The 14,475-nt window shown below is 37.5% G+C and overlaps 1 protein-coding gene across 8 annotated transcripts in view; it reads right to left on the reverse strand.

The window, feature by feature from the left end:
• TRAPPC9 (trafficking protein particle complex subunit 9) overlaps window positions 1–14,475 on the reverse strand; it is a 465,357-nt gene that overhangs the window by 379,196 nt on the left and 71,686 nt on the right. For all 8 annotated transcript variants that reach the window (XM_040547346.1, XM_040547344.1, XM_040547347.1 and 5 more), the window contains 2 exons: window positions 10,039–10,191; window positions 303–427 (listed from right to left, as the gene is read on the reverse strand). In XM_040547346.1, coding sequence (XP_040403280.1) covers window positions 303–427; window positions 10,039–10,191 — 278 coding nt within the window. The remainder of the gene's footprint in view (window positions 1–302; window positions 428–10,038; window positions 10,192–14,475) is intronic.

Consider the following 14,475-nt stretch of genomic DNA (forward strand, 5'->3'; position numbering starts at 1 on the left):
GGTATGAACCTTCTGTTTTCAAAAGAAAAACAAACAGTAGCTTACTCCAGGTAAGACTCACAGTAAGCACAGTGCAGCTCCTACCCACACAGTTGTTCTTTCATCCTGCTACATTTATTTATTTTTCATTTGGCTCTCTCAGTTATTCTGTTACTTATATGAGCACCTCTAAAAGGCAAAGTACTGGAAGTGGTAAGGTAATACTTCGATCCTTTGACCCTTTACTTTTTAATCACAGAACAAACCGTAATGTAGCATAATGAAAACTAAATTTTTCACTTACTTTTATGTCACTTACTTACCTTCACATGACTGAAGTCACCAGCTTTGCTGCTTTCTTGTGGATTAACAGGTTTAGCCTCTACTCTTGGTTTGACAACCTGCCGAAAAGGACTGGAAAGTGGAAGTCCGCTGACACTGATTCCATCTAGAAAAACAATAAAATAAATTATTTTCTCTTTAAATATTATATTTTATTCCAATAAATCTATGTCTGTTTTATTAAAGGGAGAGAAAATACTCAAAAGGAAAAAAAATGTCACATGCAGTGACGTTCTTCATGTGGGCAAAGCAACAAGAGTGCAAGGAAAACACATTGTACTACTTTGAAATTTATGCGCCATAAGCCTGGTTTTCCTCACTGTTAGAATTCTTCTGTTAATCTCTATAAATGCTCAAATTAAAAGACATATTTGTTCCACATGGGTCCACTCCAGAAAATCAATCAGCAGCATCTAGTTGATGAAAAAACAGAAGGGGTGAGTCAGATTAGCACAGCTACAAATGGAGAAGAGAATCATACGGGCTGTTATATGACAATCCTGGAAAACTGAAAACAGAATCAGTTAAACGGTATTTAAATATATATTCAGCAACAGCAAAAGAAATCCTTTCCTCTAATAACATTGCTACATTACATCATGAAGTAGTCTAACGCATGAACACCAGAGAAAAGGAAGGGTCATGAAAACAAGAAAGAATTTTGCATGTGCTAACAGGTTTTTTATTTCTAACTTGTATAAGAAATAATAAGATACAAAACAATCCTAAACCAGCTCTTAACATCTCTTTAAAGCCAGGTGATATCAAAGCAAATTTACTTATTAGACTAAGATTTGGGACAATAATACACTAGAACATTCAAGTCAGTTGGCAGAAGGGTTGGAAGTAGATATCTTTAAGGTCCCTTCCAGCCCAAGCCATTCTATGATTCTATAACTCTAAGTTTTCCAGCAACATTTATGATAAATACACTTGATAGCTTTGAAATCCCCCCTTTTCAATGGCAGTAAGAAATTTTACCTGAAGAAAAATACTCTTTTCAAACTGATGAATTAATTTCATCAGTTACATATTTAGAACAGAAGGTGAAGGTGACTGGTGCACACATTTGCACACAAAACCATGAAAACAACCAAACATGAAATATCTCATAGCACTCGTCTTATCTTCCATTTTTATATAAGACCCAAGGTTTCCTTTCTTTGTTAAAAGACTAGATAATACCTAAAACATGCAATAGACGTGCAACTAATGCCTTTTTTAAGCTATTTTGTCTCCTAAAGATAATTTTACTTTCATTTTCTTTGAAAAATGTCATGACAAAAGTTAGTTGAAACCATTTCTAGGGGGAAGTGGATTTTTTTTTTATCTCTAAATTGCACCTCAGGGCAAAAGGAGGTAAGACATCAAAGAGAACATTGATTCTGCTTCAGGCTAAAAGGAAAGTCTAAGGTAATCATCACTGTGTTCAAACTTTTGTTTCTAGTTCGTGGCACTGTGGCATTGCGTATAACAGGGTCCGGCACAAGGCACTGCACTGTACTTTAAATGGCTCACCCCTCCACAACTTTGACTATACAAGGACACTTCTCTGCCAGAAGACAAAAAATAATTAACGTTCTGCTGCTAGCCAGTTGTTTTAGATTATTTAGCTTTTTCAGGTGTCTGACCAGGCAGCAAAGTTGGCTACTTATTTCACAAAGTGCTCCTTTGCAATGCATTCAACACTCATCACAGAATGGGGAAATTCTGTCAAAAGTACTGGTAGGTTGCTGAACTTGGTGATTACAGATGAAAAAAAGGAAACTGAAAATTTTAAAGCAATTCACCAGAAGTTTTAAATTACTTCATATTTATATTTTATGAGTTTTCATAGTGGAAATACATTTTATTTTCTCTCATGAAGTTTAGAGATTTAAAGATGCTACATCCTCCACATTCATAATGTCAAGCAGCTTGAGCAGCCTTTCACTATAAAAAGAACAATTGTCTTGCTACTCGGTCCAGAAATCTTTCTAATTTCTGGAATTCACATTGAACATTTCCATGGTAACAGCACATGACCAACACTTTTTCCATGGTAACTGCAAAAAAGCAGCTTGCTTTTCCAACATCGCAGTCGTTTCTGTCATAACAGAGCAAAATCTCTTACCAGCATTTCCTCTCTCCTCTCAAATGTTAAGTAAATTGTCAATTTAACTTCATTAGCCACTTTCGCAGTACGCTGAGCAGACAAATCCCACACAATCTTATAATTGAATGAGGGAAAGTTTACTAAGGTGGTTTTACTTCTCAATTTACAAGGCAGTGACTGAAGCACCCAGAGAACGAGCTGCCGCAGGGCAGTTTCCCTCCTGTTCAAATCCACAGCCCCATGGCAATGCAGCAATGTACTGTGATCACTGGCCTGATCCAGGTGACAAAAATACGAAGACTTTTAAACAGGTACATCACAACCATGGGAGCTGCAAACTCTGTTGCAAGGAAACTCTTAAACAGGCTTACCACTGAAGCCAGGACACTACTGTTGGTATTCCAAGGCTGTCTATAGGTAACTGCTAATACAATGTGACGTGAAACATGAGCCAGAGCAAGATTTTTGGTTAAAGCGCTTCTCCTCTGCAGAAGAAATACTTGGAACCCAATAGCAGCACAAACCCACTTTCTGCTGTTTTCTAAATATACATGAAAGGTACTTAATAACATATGGGGTGTCTGTATGCAGGTGTTGGCAGGGCTGCAAGGCCTCTGTGGGCAGGGCCCAACTGAGCCCAGCCCCAGGCTGGCAGCACCTCGAGGAAAACAGATTTCGGAAAGGGCAGAGCAGGCACAGGCCGAGGAGGAGGCCCAGGGCGAGGGAAAAGCAGCAGAGGGCCCAGGCCCCAGGAGGAGGAGGGCAGGAGGGGCTCCAGGCCCACAGGCAGCAGGGATTCCCCGGCAGCCCTGCAGAGCCCCCGCTGGAGCAGATCTCCACCCTGCAGCCCGGGGAGGGCCCACGCCGCAGCAGGGGGACATTTCCTGAGGGAGCTGCGGCCGTGGGGAGCCCCAGTGGGAGCAGGGTGTTCCTGAAGGGCTGCAGCCTGGGAAAGGGGTAGAAGGTGGCGTTTTCATTTTTTGTTCTCACCAACCAAATCTATTTGAATTGACAATAAGTTAAATTAATTTTCCTGAGGTCAAGTCTGTTTTCCCCGTTTTGGTAATTAGTAAGTTATCTCCCAATCTTTATCACAACCCAGAAGCTTTTTCATCCTATTTTTGTCCCCCATCCTGCTGAGGGAAAACAGCAAACAAGTAGCTGGGTGGATATTTGGCCCTTAGCCAAAGTTAACCCACCAGAGATTAAAAACTATAAAAACACAGAGTAACAACTTTCTAACGTGTGCTTTGGCAGTATGAAATTATAACCCAAGAGGATCTGTCAGAATTCTTGAAAAGTATTGAACTTGAAACATAAGACATGAAAATTAAATGTCCTCTGAACCCAGGTATTTATTTTGTCTATCAATTGTCTGATAGAAATTTCAGTACGAGAAGCCTCTCCTAAAAATATTGTAACAGTTACAGAGTACTTTCAGCACAAAGAAAAAAGACTGAAGTAGTTCATGACAGGGTAGAGAAAGAATGCTTGCCAAACACAAATGTGCATTTTTTTCTTAGAAAAAAAAAAAAGAACAAATGATCTTGTATTCTGCTGGAATTGAAAATTCTGCAGAACTCTAGGACCTTGCTGTCTCCGGCTACTGCAACGATGTCCTGCTTTTGGCTAGAATAGAGTTAATTCTCTTCAGAGTAGCTCCTGTGGTGCTATGTTTTGGATTTGTGATGAAAACAGTGTTGACAACACATGGATGGTTTAGTTGTTCCTGAGCAGTGCTTATGCACACGAGGTGTTTTCTGTTTTTCACCCTGCCAGCAAGGAGGCTGGGGGTGCACAAGAGGACACAACCATGACAGGCAACCCCAAATGACCGAAGGGATATTTCATACCATACGGCATCGTGCTCAACAATAACAACTCGGTGGGGGTGGAGGGGCAATTGGTTGTCTATGGAGGTTAAACCACAACAAATAGGGCAATAACTCAAGAGCAGACAAGAGTACTTATTCCTTCCCTCTCTCAAAAATATGCTTAAAACTAAGCACGGGAGCCAACAGCAGTGCGCCAGGTGATGCTACTAGGAATGCATCACCTCTCTGGCTCCCAGGGCCAGAGCAGAGACGACACGTAGCAGAGTGAGCTCTGCATTTGAAGAGTTTATTACTAATAATTGACAATAGAAAATGTAGTATAAGTAAGGATACATTCCTGAGGTTGATGAACTAGTACTAAAAAGTTAAACTCAGACAAAGGAAGCAAGTGAAGTGTAAAAAAAAAAAAAAGTAGTCAAAGACTAGAGATTATTTATGCACACTACATTAGATGCCAAATTAAAGAGCCTCAGCGAGGAAACAGCACAACAGGAAACTTAATAGGATGATGGGTTAAATAGCCTGTAAGTCCCAATAATAAATCTATTACTGTTTGCCTCATGTCTGTCTTACTACTTACTTTGTAAAGATTTGAGGCCTAAAATACTTCTTCCTACATGTTCCTGTAGAAGCCAGTACAACTGATCCAGGCTAAAGTCCTATGGCGCTTATATATTGTTAAAAATAATTTTAAAAAATAAATCCTTATCAGTCAAATTATCACACAAGACAGGTTAAAAGACATTTGGAAGAGAAAAAGTCACCTTCTGTAAGCACTAAAGTTGGAATTCAAAAAGAAATCTGTAAGAAAAATTCTAAAAAAAAATAAGAACTTTTTTTAAAGTAACATGGTGATTAATTTATGGAGGACGGAAGAGTTTGTAGGTAAAGAAAAAAAGCTCAGTGCAACTAAAATGAAAACTGATATCTTCAAACTGTAAAGACAAAAAAGTTAGAAATGAAATAAATGAGAAAATATTCTGAATGATATAATGCAATAAAGGCAACCAAAGGTACTAACACAAAGGATCCTACTGAAATATCTGAGGACTTCCATCATCATCAGAAATATCATCCTAATAGAATTCTCTAGGCTATGTTGTTTGCAGACTTGTCAAGAATCCACTTAAACTCATAACCAGGTATCGTTCTAACAAAGAAATATGTTGTCTATAAGCATAGGAATGTTAAATGAATAAAACCTAGCTTTGAAATTGTAGTATTTTATTTAAGCAGAAAACCAACAAAGTAATTATGAAATAGACTTACAATGGTCTTGTCTACCAATATTAAAACCATTCAAGATCCCTGCCATTAGAAATAAGCTATTATTTGTCTGCAATTCTTCCTCCCCCAGAGAAAGGAAGGAGAGACTTAAGGCATAGTTTTGCTTCTCTTAGCATCTAGTTACTTAGTTCCTTTGATGAGTTTATGAATTTAAATATTCTCGCATCTGTCTTTAGGCTCCCTATAAACAGAACGAATGAACACTAACATTTCTACATAATGAAGCACTCATTGCAGTTTAATTAATTTACCTTGCAAAACAGTATCCCCATTTGATAGAAGCTTTTTTTAAAGCCTCTTTCCCACTAACAAGCTACCAATTATAAAACAATCAAAAAAGAGCAGCTATTGTTCTTTTCCTGTTTAGCATCAGGGAAAAAATGGATTTCAGAAATTACGCTATAATGACTTGGAAGAATTAATTATCCTCATGATGTGAACATCCTGTTGACCTCTCTCATTTAGCAGCAGGGAGAGGCCTTACTGCTGAAGCTCCTTAGGCCAGGCTGTACCAAGCAATGCTGTGCTTCCTCCTGTCTTACTCTACGATTCTAACAACCTTAGAATCAAATTAAATACATATGCTAGATTTCTTGACCAGAGAACCAAGAATGTACATAGAAGGAACCTTGAAACACCCAGCTCAGGGACAAAACTTCATTAGTATTTGCAGCAAACAGGATTCTTACAGAGAACCCTTAAATCTTGGGCAAGTACCTTCAAGACATAAGCCTGGACTTCTTAATCTTCATTAACAAACCCAAGTGTCTCTAGAACATCTGCCCAGCTGTTCAAAGTGTTTGCAAAGTAATTATTTCCAAAGATAGTAAGCCAAGACAATCCAGATTGTGACAAGAACCGTAAATGTCATGTTTTAATGGGATGCACATTCTTCTGCATTATAATCTTGTGTGTTATTAGGCTGCATTTGCACAAACCCAACTTTCAGAGTGGAAGCCTATGCAACACAAAGAGAATGGCATGTTCCTGACTAACAGCTAGGATCTTATAAAACTTGGTGACTGGCCAATAAATGTCAAATCAAATTCAGTATAAATATACGGAAAACAAAAACAAAAAACAATCCTAACCTTGAGTGTGAATATTATTTTACAGAAGCAAGATCGTGGAGCTGATTCACAGATTCATGAACCCACCAATTCAACATTGAGCAAAATTTAAAAAAAATTAAGTCGTGCATTACTGCATTATTATAAGGCAAGTAATAGAAAACAAAGTAAGGAGCATCATTAGGTCAGTACAGAAGTGCGGAGATCACCTTTCAAATAGTGTACAGAGACTACCTCAAGGATATAGAGCTGACAGTGTTCAAAAGGGACAAGACTGAGAAACAGACGGCACTCTTTCCACGACAAGGACAGCTAAGCCAGATAGAAATCTTCAGACTGTGAAAAAGACCACTGTGAAAATAACACTGGGAGAATGTGTAACATCACGAGTGTCGGTACGATGTTTAGAAGATGGATTGTTAGCTGTTTCTTGCAATACAGACACTAGGTAATATCAGAAGGATACCAGTAGATTGAAAGCTGATAAAAGTAATTTAACTGTGAATCTTCTCGGCACAGCATGTTGTACCAGCCTGGCAGAGAGTGCAAGGAATTTTATGACAAAGAAACCCACTGAGACTGAGTAACAGTGCCTGAAAACAGAGAAACTGCTGCCAGACTCTGGAAGTTCCAGAGCTAACAAGTCAGCACCAAACACCTAAAGGAAAGGAGCATGTATGTTCAAAATTTTCCCTATATTCTCCTACAGGCATCTGCTCTTAGCCACTATCACAGACAGGATATTGGACTAGACGGTCATTGATCTGATCCTGTACAGCATCTCATGTGTTTTTGCTTCCTTTAATCTAGAAGAACATCTAACATTTTTCTTTACCAGACAGTATACCATCAACACACAAGAATTAGATCAGCAATTCTGACTGATAACTTAGTTTACTTTCCAATTGGATAAGTGTATCATCGCAAACATCTGCAATTTATCCTTTCTGTCCTATGTTCAGATTACAAACAAAAGGAAACAATTTCAGCAGCAAATGAAAACAGATCAAAGTAACAGATGCCCTGCTAAGGACATTACTTTTAAAAGACAGAAGTATTTTGATCATCATTGTAAATCTGGTCCTCAAAAGAAAAAGGTACCATAGCTACCCTATGATTAAAAGCCACGTCAGAGTTGCCATTGACTTTCTTAGCTCTCGATTGTTCTTCATATCAGGATGCTACCTGCTTCTTTAAAAATTACAGTATTCATTCAGAATATGAATATATATGTATATTCGTTCAAGAAATGCAGAAAAAATACAGTAGCAAGTTAAAATGTCAATGTACTTAGCATTTCTAATAATACTTTTAATGGACACACAGTACACATCCCCCAAAGATACCAGAGCCCTAAACAAATACCAATGGATCTTGCTCCTTTATCATTGCTGAATGAGAAAACATTGAATTCCTTCCAGGTGAATTTCTTCCAGGTGAAGAAGCTGTAGACAGAAATAACAAAGTAATAATGTTGTTCCAAGATTTTTTTCATAGCTGGCCACATAAAAGTTAGATGCTTTTTTTTTTTTTCCTAAAAAAAAAGACGCCCAAATCCACTGTTCCACAACTGTTTGATGTCAGTAACAAGAAGAAAGCATGTTACCCTCTCCTTCTACAGTACATTTTATTTGTACATTATTTCACCTAAAAAACTGCTGGGAACATGTAGCTTTGCAACGCCTTTAAAGATTTTGGAGATCGGGTCAATGGCAGATTTTGTTTTCTTTTTCTGAGAGTTACAAAACTAAAGAGAAATAACAGAACTGGCACTAAAGAGCATAACGTCTACCTTTTAAGATACTGACTTTCATAATTATTTTTCTAATTATATTGATTACATTGATCAAGTTCCTTCTCATCTCCATGACTCAGATTTCTTTCCTATTAATGTCAGCTAGAAGGACAAATACAAATAAAACTGAAGTTTCTGAAGTTCAGTTAAAATTTTGAATCAACTGGCCTATACCATTTTCTTTACCATTTCAAAAGCCTTAGCATAAAAATAATTAAAAAACGGAGTCCTACAAAGTAAATCTTATTGTTACTGCACAAAACCCATAGTGTTGATAAGTCCTAATTTTTTGTGTGCGTTTTTTTGTTGTTTTGTTTTGTTTTTTAACTTATGCATTTTACACCAGGGAAGTTTAAAAGCAAAGAAGTCTTTTAAACTTTATTAACACAATAAAATGTCTGTCTAAATGCATCTGCAAGGTAACTCAGAATTCAGTCCCTTTTGCCTTCACAGAATCACGGAATCATCCAGGTTGGAAAAGACCTCCAAGATCACCGATTCCAACCTCTGACCGAACACTAACAAGTCCTCCACTAAACCATATCACTAAGCTCTACATCTAAACGTCTCTTAAAGACCTCCAGGGGTGGTAACTGAACCACTTCCCTGGGCAGCCCATTCCAATGCCTGACAACCCTTTCAGTAAAGAAGTTCTTCCTAATATCCAACCTAAACCTCCCCTGGCACAACTTTAGCCCCTTCCCCCTCGTCCTGTCACCAGGCACGTGGGAGAATAGACCAACCCCCACCTCGCTTCAGCCTTGAGTAAGCTATACATACCTTCTTGTTCTTTTTTTTCTATTTTGAAAATATTTGTATTTTAATTACACCAATAATGCACACCTGCAAGTGAATCCCGGGAAAGAGTCCAAATAATAATTATGATATGGTTTTCTTTAAAATACAGGAATATCTTGTGTTGGCAAGTTAATTCAATTAGTGTAAATATATCAGGCAATTGAAAAAATACAGAGAATAGCAATTACTCCAGTAAGACTTTGTGTTCATCATAAAGAGGAAATCCTTATTACAAGTATCTGGTACTTGTAATCGTGGATAATTCTAATACAAGCAAACATTGTTTTGTGGTGTGGTGTTTTTTTTTTTTTGATTCAAAAGAAGCTATGAGTTTAAGCACACTTTCTCTAAAATATGAGAGGGATTTCTCTAAAATATTAGAGGGATTATGCCCTACATTATAGTACGTCACTTCTGGCAAAGCTGCAGTCAGCCATTATAAACAATTCTATAAGCTCAGATAACGAAATAATCAACTTGATGATCATTTCTCTCTAAGCCTGATGTTTCCGAACTCCATTTTTCTTTATTTTCTTAAGGTCAGGATACAAAGAGACATCAAGAACAATCCCTGTCAAGAAAGATTTAAAAAGATAGCAAGATAATATCTCACGATGAGAAAAGTTTGGTCAAACTATCATGTCACTGATTGCCGCAAAAATTCAGTCTTGAATCCATACACCTCACTAAAGAGTTGCCTTTGCATTACAAGACACAAATATGAAAACATGTAGCCTCATCACATACAGTATTTTAAAAAGAACAGTACAGCAACTGGATAAGTGCTTCTCAGAAGTTCACAGAATCCTTTTAAGCAAGAAGAAATTAAGAACTCACCGTCACTGAGATCTTGCAGAAGGTTTTCTTGGCATGAAAAGTCCAGCTTCACTTTGATGTTTACAGTAAAAGTTGCAATCTTCCCAGGTTTTAGAGGAAACTGGGAGAGAGTATCTTCTAGCTTCCAACTCAAGAAGTCGCCATACAGCTTCTCTGTATTAAAAAAAAGCCAATATTTCATTAGCATAACCACTGTACTAAGAACGTTTTATTTTATAACTGTTGTACAGAGTATTAACTGATTTGCCATCTTCTGTTTAAATTCTAAAATATTTAGAATTAAGGCATCAAAAGTGAATATAGCGCTAGAAAGACATCAGAGAGATTACTGAGACTGGCCTGAAAGCATTTAGATCACAGAGCTGAAAATAAAAACTTAGGTGAAGAACAAGAAAAAATATATAGATTGCACAATAGGCAGTATTAAATATACAATTTGAATACTCAAGAACACATCAAAATATTGCACCAAAATAAACCAGTTACCATTCTGAAGAACCCGTGACATCATTATACAATTACTTAACAAGCAATAGAGAAGACTAGGAAGATCACTGGCTTTCAGTTATTTATAAAACAAAGTCCTTTCTCAAAACTGAAAAACATAAAGTACACAAGACCTAAACCTTAAGGATGCTGCCAGGCAGGAACAGCCTGCCTTAAAACATATGTATCTGAGAAATGATTTACCAATGATCTACATGAGATACGACATACGTCATTATTAGCTCCTCTGTCCTAGGCCTGAAGTGCCAGAAGGGATAATATGAGGAAAAAATATATTATTTATTGCTTATCAGTAGATTGAGGTCCATTAACCAGTTCTGCAGCCTCCTTAGTGCTCCAGTAACATCCAAAGATCCATTTTGAAAGAAAGAAGAGCAGAAGTCAAGTCCACTTCGGAAAGAGGGGTGAGTAAAGTTGTGCTATTTCAAGCTCCACGGTATGCCAAAAAATAAAGTCATGGACTTTTAAGCGTCTTCAGCAAAAGCAATGCATGCTACTCCATGAAGTTTGTGTAGGGAATTTTTTTTTTATTTTTTTTTTTTTTTAAGAATGACAGGAAAGGTTACTAAATACTGGAACGGTACAGTAACACAGTTGCAGGTTGAGATTGCCTTTGCATCACCTGTTTTTCCTTCCTCTTTCCTTCTCTAATTAAACAATATCCCAAGCCATGAGTTTCCTGGTTTGCCCCTGCAATTCTCTCCCCCATCCTGTAGCAGCAGCAGGAGGGAGCAGGTGAGTGACTGGGTGGCGGCTCAGCTGCCAGCGGAGATCAACCCACCGCGTCCAAAACCTCATTGACATTTGCAAGACCATGCAATGACAAGCACTGCAAAAAAAAAAAGCCTATTAATACATGAATATGATGGTTTGATTGGGAGCATCCTAAAGAGATACTTATCAATTCGTAGCAATGCGTACCATTGCAACGTACGCTGAAGAATTCTTCTAAAGGCTCATTTAAAAACAACTGGAGTGCTGCTTTGGGTAACATGGGGACCACAGAAAGGCGCAGAGCTCATCTCTGCTTCATACCAGCTTACTGTATCTAACAGCACGTTAGGGTGTCAGCACTTCAGAGCCTCTCCAAAACCATCCTCTAAGACTCATCTTCAAGAAACCAGGGTGGGAAGGCTGCCTCAATAAACTACAGCCTAGCATTAAGGATCTAGCAAGAAAAGTAATTACAATTCCAGTCAAAAGATTATTAATTTGCCCGGAAACGACTGCATCTAGAAGAAAAATATTTTCTATTAACTGCAACTTCAATAGTTGGTTTGCTTGAGATAATGATCTTCTCTCTTCCCACATCAAATCCATATTATAGACCACTCTATAAGAACAACACGGTAAAAAATAAAAAATTCTGCTAATAATTGTTTCCTTAAAGTCACCTCCACCTCATCTAATGATTTAGTTGTAACCATATCATCGTTCTGATTTTATTTTCAAGAAGTTTAACAAGTAGAGCGATCTCTATCCCCCTTTTCAAAGAAGTAAAACCATAATGTGCTACAGGGATGTTTTTCCCCAATGTAAGCAAAGCAGAATGACGTATCCCAAGCACTTCAGTATATCTCTAGAGTAATGAACAAATTGTTTCCAAAATGTATTTTCATTAAGGTGGAGATTTATCTGAAGATATTAGACTGAAAAGACTTTCTGAGTGAAAACAGCCCCTGCAGGTATTAAGGTACCCAACAGATCCTCTCTAATTTAACATTTGTAATTATAAGACAAAGTCTGAATGCTCAAGCTAGAAGTTTAACTGCAGAGAAAAATCAAGTTAATACTTAGATATCATTGTTTATAGTTTAATATTGTTTTCTTTACCTTGTTTAGCAGTCATTATTACAATGAATTATACTATTGCATGGGGATTCAAACCTTTAAGCTGAGTGGTAAAAACTCTTGGTGTGGGGCTTGCATTCAGTTGTTTCCAGAGTCCAAAATTCGCCTTTAACAAACAATTGAATTTGCAAGCAACTTCTAGTAAAGAGTATAAATTAATGACTTGTTTTACCTTTTAACTAGAGGCTAAATCACTAAAATCATAAAAAATATCATAAAACAGTTCACCCACAATCTAATTTTGGGTTCACTCTAAGTTCTTTTGATTTGAAGATCTGTAGAAGCAATTCCATGTTAGCACTTTACACAAACTCCATACAATTCTAAGTCTTTCGAGATTCAATTCTTTCCAAACTTAAGCCCCCAGGCAATTCTGTTTTTTTGCCATAACTTTTTTCAGACAAATATGTCTATAAAATTCCTTACTGAAATGATTTAACTTTGGGTGGTGGCATCTAAATTTGAGTGGATATTAAAGCCATTGCGAGGAGTCATAATCTATCTGCTTTTACCTTACAACCACCACAAGTTCACAGTGCTATATTAAAAAACCCTGTATCAGGATTGCTAATATTTCTATCAAAATAATTTGCTTATAACCAGTTAACAAAACCATAAAATGCCAATCCACAGAGGCAGGCAGTAGAGGAGGCTTCAAAATGTGATTAGACAACTTAATGGACAAGTCCATAATGGGCTACTAAAAAAGGATCATCTCTGATGTTCCTTGGGATGTAGGGCAACTAAGGATATTGAGCAAGCACAACAGAAACACAACCATGGCCAGACTTGCATGCTCTCTCTCTAAGCAGCATCTCCTAAAGTCCTGTGAATTCCTGGCTAGCTGGACCATCAGCCCTAATAGGGCATTTCTTAAATTCTTATGCCTTTGTCTGTCTTTCTGTGGTAGAAGGAGGTGGGTGGGGGCACTGAACCCTACTAACTGTACCCTTAAGATCTGCAGACAGCCTTGAAATTGCAAGTAACTTAAAGCATCAAAGTGTATGTGGAATTGTGGAGAACAGTTGTGGATTCCTGACAAACACTCATTAAAAAAAAAAAAAAGGCAGAATAAAAATATATAGTTCAGCCTGGAGGTCCATTGAGTCCCTAACAACATCACAGACAATTTAATTAAAATACTTGCAACAGACAAGGAAAAGGTTTAAAGGACAAAAAGGAAAAACAAAGTACAAAGAAAAAAACTAACAGACTAGAGCTGAAAGGTGAAGCCTGGGTAAAGCACAGCCAGAACAACTGCTGCTCCTCAAGCTGAGCTGCTGAGAGGAAATGGAAATGCAAAAGCATTTACCAGCTAGCACAGAAGAGTCAGACAAGTGCTCCATAGCTCTGATAAGAACTCAAGATGCACAAAGGTACACTGAATACAAGCAGGATCGGACACCTGAAGATAAAAATCTTTGTTTCAAGGGAACAAAACTCTTCAGACTTTTATGGTAATCTGCAGCTCTGCTTCTTGATGCCTCACCAGTTGAGGGATATATATTCCCATCAGAATACACAGGACCCCAAAGCAACTATCAGTTCGAAATGCATCGACGTTGGCATTCATACACATTAACCTGAAATTCTAGTAAAAATAGAAGTCATGTATTACCACTGCAGAGTAACCAGCATCAGTTGCTGTTTTTTATGAAAACGTGGAACTGTGGAGTGTTTAAATTAGAATTACAGGGTTAAAAATACTAATAGTTCATGCACTTATAGGCAGAGAACCAATACTGTTATTAATTTTCCTTTAAGACTGGAGGAAAACATCTCCTTTCAAACTGAGGAGATAGTAATAGAATATTTTGAAGTCAGACCTAGCAGACAGAAATAGATTTGCAGGAGTTGCTATATTCCTTACAATGCAAATGTATCTTGCAGAGCTTCTTCTGAGCTATTAACAAGTATCCTTAAAAGGTGACGAAACTTGCTGTAAAATCATGAACCATTTGACATTCATCCTATGAGTGGAGAAAAAGAGTTATTAGTAAGAATCATACAAAGTCCTGAATATCTGTGTCAGCTAGTGTGGGCAGAAAGGAAGAGACCTGAGCTGAGAAATCCTGATAG

This window comes from Cygnus olor, chromosome 2 (assembly GCF_009769625.2).
Source record: "Cygnus olor isolate bCygOlo1 chromosome 2, bCygOlo1.pri.v2, whole genome shotgun sequence".
Taxonomy (NCBI): domain Eukaryota; kingdom Metazoa; phylum Chordata; class Aves; order Anseriformes; family Anatidae; genus Cygnus; species Cygnus olor.